Source organism: Cervus canadensis, chromosome 28 (genome assembly GCF_019320065.1).
Source record: "Cervus canadensis isolate Bull #8, Minnesota chromosome 28, ASM1932006v1, whole genome shotgun sequence".
NCBI classification, from domain to species: Eukaryota; Metazoa; Chordata; class Mammalia; order Artiodactyla; family Cervidae; genus Cervus; species Cervus canadensis.
This window is the reverse complement of record NC_057413.1, coordinates 9429896-9439649: the sequence shown is the minus strand read 5'-3', so window position 1 is coordinate 9439649 and position 9754 is coordinate 9429896. Positions and strand designations below refer to the sequence as shown.

At 44.1% G+C, this 9754-nt stretch overlaps 1 protein-coding gene across 4 annotated transcripts in view; it reads right to left on the bottom strand.

Annotated features, from left to right (window-relative positions):
- Nucleotides 1-3670: 3670 nt before the first annotated feature.
- The window catches only part of LOC122429878, a 136134-nt gene continuing 130050 nt past the window's right edge, over nucleotides 3671-9754 (bottom strand). For 3 of the 4 annotated variants that reach the window (XR_006266171.1, XR_006266178.1, XM_043450547.1), the window contains 2 exons: nucleotides 5862-5931; nucleotides 3671-5169 (listed from right to left, as the gene is read on the bottom strand). Coding sequence is in view for 1 of the 4 variants with exons in the window: in XM_043450547.1 (XP_043306482.1) it covers nucleotides 4833-5169; nucleotides 5862-5931 (407 nt within the window). In the remaining 3 variants the exon portion in view is untranslated. The remainder of the gene's footprint in view (nucleotides 5170-5861; nucleotides 5932-9754) is intronic. The other variant, XR_006266169.1, reaches the window with a different exon arrangement.

The window sequence follows — 9754 nt, the reverse complement described above, 5'->3', positions numbered from 1 at the left end:
AAGAGGTGTGTGTGTGTGTGTGTGTGTGTGTGTAAAACTAAACGGCATTTGAGGGCTTAAGTGTTTGAGTCCATGAAAGTGAACAGACCATATGGTCTATTGTAGAATAAGTAATTACAGACTTATTAAAAATACATGTTAATTTTACTCACTGACACTCCATGATAATGGCTTCCTCAGGATCTAATCCATTCTGCCGATTATACTTCTCTTTTTCTAGTTCAGGAACCTCTGGTCCTGAACAAATGGCTCGAGCAAGATGAGAGCTGACCCAGTCCTACCACAGAAGATGAGATCACTACTCTTCAGAGATGCTGATAATTTAAGATGACTTTCTCTGTTGCCTGTTACATACTTACTTCAAGCCAGAGGCAGATAAAACAGAAGAGAGTCTTCTACTCCCCTCAACCCCTCAATCTGAAGGGGAAAAAATATGCTAATTTTATAGGAGGCAAGACAGAAATTTCCTTGAGTTGCCTCCTTAAAGAATATAGTACTCATTTACGTTAACAGCTCCAGAGTAAATCATTGATACTTGAAAATGGGTTATAAATTGTATCCCCATCTGGTTTGGGGAAACTAGCTTTGACGTTTCTCCCGGCTGTTAATGACCAAGTCACTTATCAATACTTCTCAAATTTTAATATGCTTATGAATCACCAGGGAATGTTGTGAAATACAGATTCTGATACAGTCAGTATGGATGGGGCCTGAGAGCCTGCATTTCTAACAAACTCCTTGGCAATGCTGATGCTACTGATCTGGGGACCATTCTCTGAGTAGCAAGGACTTGGCTGACTGACAAGATGCTCTGGTGCTGGTCCATGCAGACTCAAGCTTGAGGCTAGACCAAGTATCTCTATTAGCAGACTATCAATTGAATAGAGATTATAACCCAGGCCTTAATTCAGAATATTAAACTTTATTTTCTTAGACTTACTTTAACCACTGAAGTTTCTTTAGAGCTGGTAAATCTGACCAGAAGACCCTGCCCTTCCATGGGGTACCATTCTAAAACATAATTACAGAATACATTTCTCTCTCTTATAATCTAGGCCTGCTAGTTGTTAATCTGAGGTTAATAAATCTCCAAAGCTTTGTTGCTTATGAGTCTGTATAACAAATCAGTCATGTGTCTTTTTAAAAGGAAATATATTTATTATTTTTGAGGATTATAGATGACATATATTTCCCATAATAAAAAATCAAACAAGGAATAATCTAGTGTGTCTTCTTCCCAATATAAATCAGTACTCCAGCAAAATATGACACATCATGGACATCTGAAAAGATGAAGCATCAAATATGAAATCTTGGAATGCCAAGTATAGTAATATGCCATTAAGGTAATTATCACAATAGGTACAAGGTACTGAGGGTCTGCTTTGCAGAGCAACCGACTGTGTGCTCTGGCTGTATTATACACTTCAAGTTTGTAATGGTCAGCATTCCTGATTCAAGCGAAAAGACACAAGCTTATTAATTCTGAGCAGAAAAGCATTGAAACAGTGTCAGAATGGAAGGCTAGAAAACTAAGCTCTGAAAATGAGCAGGAATCAAGGAAGGCTGAGCAGTGGGGACACAGCCTGGATCTTGTCACAGGGTCACCCTGGCCAGGACCCCGCCACTGTCAGACTCTGGGCCCCTGATGCAGCCTCCAGCAGGGACTTTGCTGCTGTCCCTAGAACAGTGAAAGGCTCAGTTTCCCCATGGGGCCGGACTCCTGCCTCCCCGAGGGGACTCAGACCGTGGATTCCCCCAGGGTTGTCATAAAACAGAACAGAGTCCACAGCTTTTCATTATCTTGTTTGATCCTCACAACTTGGTGACCAGGTTCCCCAAAATATGGTACCTTGGCATACTGAATACTTTAAGGATTTGGGAAGCCGCACTTGCAGGAGGGACTTTCTGATTCTCCCCTGAAGTGGGTTGTAAAGCCCTCGTTTGAGAAGTGCCTTCTCTAACCTGGAGAGAAGCATCCTTGTTTCCTAAGACAACAGAACACAGAGGGGGACACGTAGACTTGGCTAATCTCCACCCGTTCACTAGACTTACCTTGTACCCTTCGTCCTATCGCTGCTGTCCACTCTTCACCCAGCTGGGCATTGAGCACCCGGCTTCTTCCAGTCTTCATTTTCTGGTGAAGCCCCCCCACCCCACCCCGTGGTGTAAAACTTACATTGAATAAACGTGAGTTGTTGATGTTACAGGGATCCTAACCAAGAGCCTAGAAAGAGGGAAAAGATATCCACCCTTCCCTACATGGCAGAAGCTGATAGGATTGTTGCCGTTTTTGAGAGGAGGATCCTGGATCCTAAGGGTGAAGCAATTTACCCCAGAAGCAAAGGTGCTGCCCCTTAAGCCCAGCACTCTCTTACCTTCCGACCATGCTCCCCGCCCCCTGCCCTTTGACTTCATGCCTCACCCTGAGGTGCAGGAAGCTGTATACCTCTCATCTCTTTATCTTTTGGATCAGAATCTTACGAGTGTTCTAAGGAGCAGGAAGAGAAGAAACAAAAGCAAAACAAAAATAAATAAAGGAGTTGATTTCTTTTCCCCCTCCACTGGCTGTCAGTCTCTTCAGCTCTAAGGGAAGCTGGAGCAGAGAATCACGGCTACAACAGAACCAGTTCACCTCTTCCTTCGTTTCTTCCTCTGACGCCTCTTAGCACGATATGACACTACTCATTCCACGCTGAGAATTTAGGTAACGGTGTTCTCCTTCTCAGACTCATCTCCAGTAGAAATCTTCTTCCTTCCTTCCCCACCTGTGGATGTTCACCACCAGTTTCCCCTGATGAAATATATTCACAAATGAAAGTTCTCACGACCCCAAAAACTGCCATGTGGGCTGCAGAATGGTCATGAAAACCTTTGGGCAGGGGCTACAGCTCTGGAGAAAGAGGCTTAGTGTTCTAAAGGGACTTCTGGCCCAGATGTTACCTGGCGGGTTGGCTCTGTCTTAAGAAGGTCACAAAACCAAGATAGAGGATGGTTGTGATCATCTGAAGACCTTTGGCTTAAACTGAAGACCAGGGCTCTAGGCCAGCCAGGGCACTCCATCAGGATGCCTTAGTGAGGTTAGAAAAAGAGAAATAGTGTATTTCCTGAAGTCTGAAAATTAAATTTTCACCCCATTACTTTCAGAATGGTCTAGATTTCACTTCCTCCCCCAGCCATATTCCCACTTTGGTAGGGAAAAAAAAAAGTGCTTAGATCAGCAGAAAAGATGAATACATCAGCAATTCTGTTATTGTGTGTATTGATTCTCAAGGGGCCAGAGCAGAACTCAAAGGTGAGTGTAAGTGGAAAATACACATAGGCAATATTCTACCAGCTGTATTTATGAGCCATTTGGAGCATCCCAGGAGGACTGCAGTTTAAAATCTATCAAAGCTTTGGCTTTTTTCTCTTCTTCCCAAGGAGATGCCAACAATTGTTCATTCTGCAAGTTTCTGTAAGATCTCAATGCTCCCCATGAGTGGTACTTGGAAGGAAAATAGTGATCATCCTGCTGATAAATGAGAGGTGCTGGGGGTTGAGGTGGAGAGAAAAACCTGCCATGTTCCAGTTTTTCATTTTATACCCATCATTTGAAAGCACAAAGTGTGCACAGTCTAGCCTGTGACATGGCCAGTTACCTCTTGATTTCGTATACTGAGTTTTATAATGATCCATGGGCATGCTCCATTTTAAGAACCAAAATATTGAATCCAATTTCTTTACTTTGCTTTTTTCCTTTTTATTGATTTCCTCATTGTTTAGAATAAATAGTCTCATCTCAAATATGTGTGTGTATGCTCAGTTGTGTCTGACTCTTGGTGATCTTATGGATTGTAGCCTGCCAGACTCCTCTACCCATGGAATTTTCCAGACAAGAATACTGGAGCAAGTTGCCATTTCCTAATCCCGAGGATCTTCCTGAATCAGGAATTGAACCCTCATCTCTTGCATCTCCTGCATTAGCAGGCAGATTCTTTATCAATGTGTTTCAAGAAATAAATTTGCTCCACAATAGATGAACCAAATCAGGCTATTAGAGATGTATCCAGGCATTCTCATGGACTCATTGATTCACTCATCCAAAATACATTCATATAATATCCCCTCTATGCCAGATTTTGTCCCAGCGTCTAGGGATAGAGAAATATCCTCTAGAAAAGCTCACAATCCTGAGGAGATGCCAGATAGGATAGGTAAACATGATCAGAGAACAGTGTGGGAAGTGTTGTCAAAATAAAAAGAATTACCACTTGTGAGTATTATCTATTCTGGTACTATGTATGTTCAAGCAAATTCTCTCTGATCCTCCTACTACTCTCCCATAGGGCTTCCCAGGTGGTGCAGCGGTAAAGAATCCACCTGCAACTCAGGAGATGCAAGTGATGAGGGTTCAATCCTTGGGTTGGGAAGATCCCCCGGAGAGGGCAATGGCAACCCACTCCAGTATTCTTGCCTGGAGAATCCCACGGTCAGAGGAGCCTGGTGAGCTACAGTCCATGGAGTGGCAAAGAGCTGAAGATGACTAAGCATCTAAAAAACAAGAACAAAACCCTCCAGTAAGTTTTATTATCCACTTTGTTTAAGGAAAGAGACTGTAAGAGACTCAGGAACTTTGCCTAAGGTTACACCGCTACAAATATTAGCCCTGAGATCCCAGCTTGGGCTGTGAGGCTCTAAAACTCCTATTCTTTGCATGTTGCTCCTAAGTGCACTAAGAGAGCAAAAACAACTCATCCAGGCCTCGTAAGGGTCCCAAGGAGGCTTCCCAGAGGAGGTGAGCCAAAGGGGAGCTTCTGGTGGTGGGAGAGGCTTTCCTTTATGACACCTCCTTATGCCCGTACCCACCCCCTTAGATAAAGCCTCATCAGAATGTGTCCAGACTCCTGAGCTGTGGGAAAAGGAAGGTGACAGTCCGACTTTTTTTTTTTTTGGTTGCTGTAGGAAAACCAGGCCAGGAAATGAACACATGTAATGATCAAGGGGAAGCTGTAGTCAGTAGCAAAGGTGACGTGGCTCTTGGCCATGGTAGGTCCGGAGGAAGAAACGGCGCCTACCAAACAGCACCTGGAAACACAGAGCTTCAGCTTCGTGGCTCTGAACCGCACGTCTCCTCCCCAAGGCTTCGCTAACTTTCTTCTCACATGGGTAAAGAGAGCTGCCGAGGAACTGGAATTAAATAGAGTAAAATCTCTTATTATTTTGAGAAATGGGAGAGTGTGAGCCTCATTTGAATTAATTTTTAAAAAACATTCTTCCTCTAGGATTTGTTTAAAGAAACACTAATAATTATGTTACAGTATTTCTTTCTTCTTTTTTCTTTTTTGCTATAAACTCAGAAATGAATGGGGTACTAATAAGGAAAATTAGCTAAATGAATCTAGGATTTCATTTGTACAAACATTGTGTAATAAGTGTAGATCTCATAAACTTACAGATTTCTAAATTACAACCCTTCATTCAAACTTCTTACCCAATAAGATCACGTGCCTTAATTAATACAAATTCCAAAATGCTGGGCCCAATTAAGGTAATTTTACTGTATAGCAAATCAGGAGGCAGGATGTTATAATTCTGTGCTTATATGAAGAAACAGCTCTGAGAAGCAGTATTAATAAATGTTCGAAGCCACTCACAACACAGAGAGAGATTTAGTATGTATGTGCTACGTTGTGTCAGAAACCCTGTAATTGCCCTAGAACTGTTGAGCTTTTTGTATACTGGTCACTGAGTGCCTCCCACACGACCAGGGCCCCATAAATACTAGCATGACGCAGTCACTAAGGTGCACACATGCTGGAGGGGAGAACACGGCCGTCACACACATAAACATGAGTGTGATAAATCCAACACGCACTCACCATTCCTGTTCTCCTCTGGCCTTAATTCCCTGGAGAACGAGTTGAGTTCTTTGGTAGACGAATAAACTTTCTACGGAAACAAAGTTTAACAGAGTGGTTTAGAATTGTCATACCATCTCTTAGAAGAGAAACACCAAGGATGGGAAAATCAGGCTTTTGTAAGCAGAGGGTCTTGTCTTGTGGATCCAAAACCAGTTTTTGCATTTTCAACTTCGCAAAAATGAAATGTGCCTAAGTTAACGGAATTTGCTGGCAACTAACTTGCTTGTTTTTCCAAAAGTGACAGGAAGGGCTGTGAGTATGATGAGAGAGGAGGCAGGACCTAGTTCTCTGTTTATTTTCCCCAAAGCTGTTATTGAAGGGTGTCCTGGAGAGTGATCTGGAAGTCAGGTGAAATTCACATGGTGATGCTCACTTTATTCCCATCTAATCTGTCCCTCTCAGAGCCCTCCTGCGGACGGTTCACCCCATCCCTGCCACCAACATGGCCAGGCGTGGTGCTCCCCAGAGCCGCTGTCCTGTCCCAGACGCCCACGGGCACACCTCTCTTCCCCTCTGGTCTGGCACCGGGTCGCCCCTGAGGGCCTGCCCACGTCCTTCCTGAAGGGAGAGGCCCACAGCTTCTGCCCTCACTATCTGGGGTGCTGGCCCCTTGGCACCTCCTCCCACCACTCCTTCCATCTGAAGTCTCCTGTGAAGTTCACCTTCCATTTAAGCCTCAGTCACAACAGATGGGTTTATGGGGCTGATCAATCCACTCGTTGGGCGTGCCCTACAACAGGGTCCCTCAGCCTCCAGGATCTAATGCCTGATGATCTGAGGTGGAGTTGATGTGATAATAATAAAAATAAAGCACACAATAAATGCACTGTCCCTCTCTCTCTCTTTAGTCAGTCAGTCGTGTCCAACTCTTGCGACCCCATGGACTGTAGCCTGCAAGGCACCTCTGTCCGTGGGATTCTCCAGGCAAGGATAGTGGGTGGGTTGCCATTTCCTTCTCCAGGGGATCTTCCCAGACCCAGGAATCAAACCCGGGTCTCCTGCATTGCAGGCAGATTCTTTACCAACTGAGCTATGACATCATCCCAAAACCATCCCTGGCCTCACCAGTTCATGGAAAAATGGTCTTCCATGAAACCAGTCCCTGGTAACAAAAAGGTTGGGGACCTCTGCCCTGCAGCACCCGAGGTACACATTCAGGAAGAAAGGCTCCAGCTTCGTTACAAATACCTCACTCAGACCACAGATGAATTGGAATAAAAGGAATACATGATGTGCATAGGGGCATAGGGAGGGGAGAGAAGGAGAGAAAGGGAGGAGATGGCAGAGAGAGAGAGAGTGAGCCAATATGCCAATACTCCATATGCTGGCATTTGCTTTTTAAAAGTATCTTATTTTAATTGTTATATGAATTTTTAAAGCCACTCTCAATCCACAACTTAACGGTAAGGAAAGCTGGAAAATGGAGAAAGAAGGCTTTCACATTCCCATGCCCCTGACTACCACCTCTGGCCCAGGTTATTTCTCTGATTATCTTGGACCCAGAAAAGTAGACAAGATCCTTTGCTAGCAGGGAAGGGAAGGAATAAATTGATGAACTCCCTCCAAACTGGGGGGTGGGTTTTTCTTGCAGTGGACAGAGCTATGCCCCCATCTCAGCCACCCTTCTCACTGAGTGACTTTGAGGTTTTCCCCACATCCCCAGTTTGATGGCAAAAGTCATCAATGATTTTCTCCCTCTGATTTACAGGCAGTGCTCCTTGAGCAGACAGATGAGCCCACTTCCTCTCAGATTCCATAACTCTCCCCTTCTGCTGCCTCTCCCCACCATCTCTTCACTGTACACACTTACATACACACATTCTCACAGTTTTCCCTCATATTTGCAACAAGATTCAGATATTTTTTCCAATGTATAACTTAATTCACCTATTCCTGAAACAAACACTTATGAAATACCTATTAGTGTCAAGGGGCTTCCCAGGTGGCCCAAGTGGTAAAGAATCCACCTGCCAATATAGGTAGACATAAGGGGCACGGTTCAATCCCTGGGTCAGGAAGATCCCCTGGAGGAGAAAATGGCAACCCACTCCAGTACTTGTTTGCCTGGAGAATCCCATGGACAGAGGCGCCTGGGGGGCTACAGTCCTTGGGGTCACAAAGAGTCGGACACAACTGAGCAACTAACACTTTCACACTAGATTATCTTAGTCCATGTGATGTTTTTTCCTTCCTCCTCAGCCTCCTCCATCTCCATCTTTGTATTATTATTATTTATTATTGCTATTATTAATTAAAGCCCAAACATCACAGATTGTGCAGAGACGTAATGAGCTAAAGAAAGCAGAGAAGGAGAAACCAAGACACAGCAGACAGTCACAGGCACAAACTGTCAGACCAGCAGCCTAGTTGTCAGAGGGGAATACCTATAAGCCTCCTTGAACTTTCATTGGGACAATTCACAAGAAGAACCGTGCGCTACTTCTGCCCTGGCTTTTAGCCCCACCATTTCTGGGAAGTGTGGTCACACTGTAACTGACTTGGCATCTGGAAATGAAGCTAAACCTCTTCAACCATAAGAAGAGTTTCCCTCTGCCCACTAAACTATTTGCAAAGTAAAAGAAAGAGTGAGAAGTATAAATATTTGGAGATCATGAAATAAATACGGCCATCTTTTTCTGGTCTCCAGCCATTCCAACATTCCGAGACCCTCCTGGTTACCCTGGGCCGCTCTCTGCCTACTGGTACCTCCTCTTCTCTGTCCATAGGGTAGTGATGTCCGAAGTGTCCCCTAGGCCAGGGTCCTCATACAAGGGGTGAAAGGTCAGCCCTCCTGCACACAACAGTCCACTGGCATGTGGGGGTACCCCCCTCGAGGAAGAGATGAAAGTCAAAGTGTTAGTCGCTTAGTCATGTCTGACTCTTTGCGACCCTGTGGACTGTGTCCATGGAATTCTACAGGCAAGAACACTGGAGTAGGTAGCCATTCCCTTCTCCAGGATTCCTGACCCAGGGATGGAACCCAGGTCTCCCGAGTTGCAGGCAGATTCTTTACCATCTGAGCTACCTGGGAGCCAGGAAGGGGAACCTTTACTAACTCATATAAAGGTGTGCAGGGCTGAGATTAGCCTCCTCTTCCTTCTTGTTTTGTGGAGAAAGCCTTACAGAAGCCACTTTCTCCTTGCTAATGTCTGGTTGTGTTTTAAACTCTCTGGTTTTTTGGTCCACTTTTCTCTGGCTTCCAGGCAGCGATTGTGTATGGATACTCTCCCTTCCTTGCAGAGAAAGGGTAACCATTTGGGTTTACACTGAACTAAACTTGAACCCTACATCTCCCACTCCTCATCCAAATGAACTTGCATAGATGACATACCCTCCCTGAACTTCAGTGTCCCCATCCACGACATGGGCACAGCAGTAGCTGTTCTGGAAGGATCAGTGAAGGATTATATCTGTATGATATATACAGTTGGCATAGAACATATCGCCATTGATAACAAATCAGCAGGAAGAGAGAAATGAGTTTTTTAAAGTTTCTAGGGAAAAAAAAGAAATTGTGTCTGGCCCCTGTCTTAAACTGTACCAACTTGAATAGACTTTTAAATTCTGTTCTTGCATCTCTCGTGAAAGTAATCTGATTATATAAAAATGCAGATTAGACAAACAAAAATATGTTGCCTCTACTTTTTATTCTCTCTTTATAATAATGCAAGTGGTTTGGCTACATTGAAAGAAGGATTCCATTAGTGGTTTCTTGACTTGTAGGTTGTTTTTTGAGGAAAGCATATAGCTCATAATTAAGTATACTTCTAGATTTGGGGTATGTGCCTCTCTCTTATGGAAGTGAACGTTGGTAACCATGACAAAGATAAAGTGCCTACAAATGACAAATG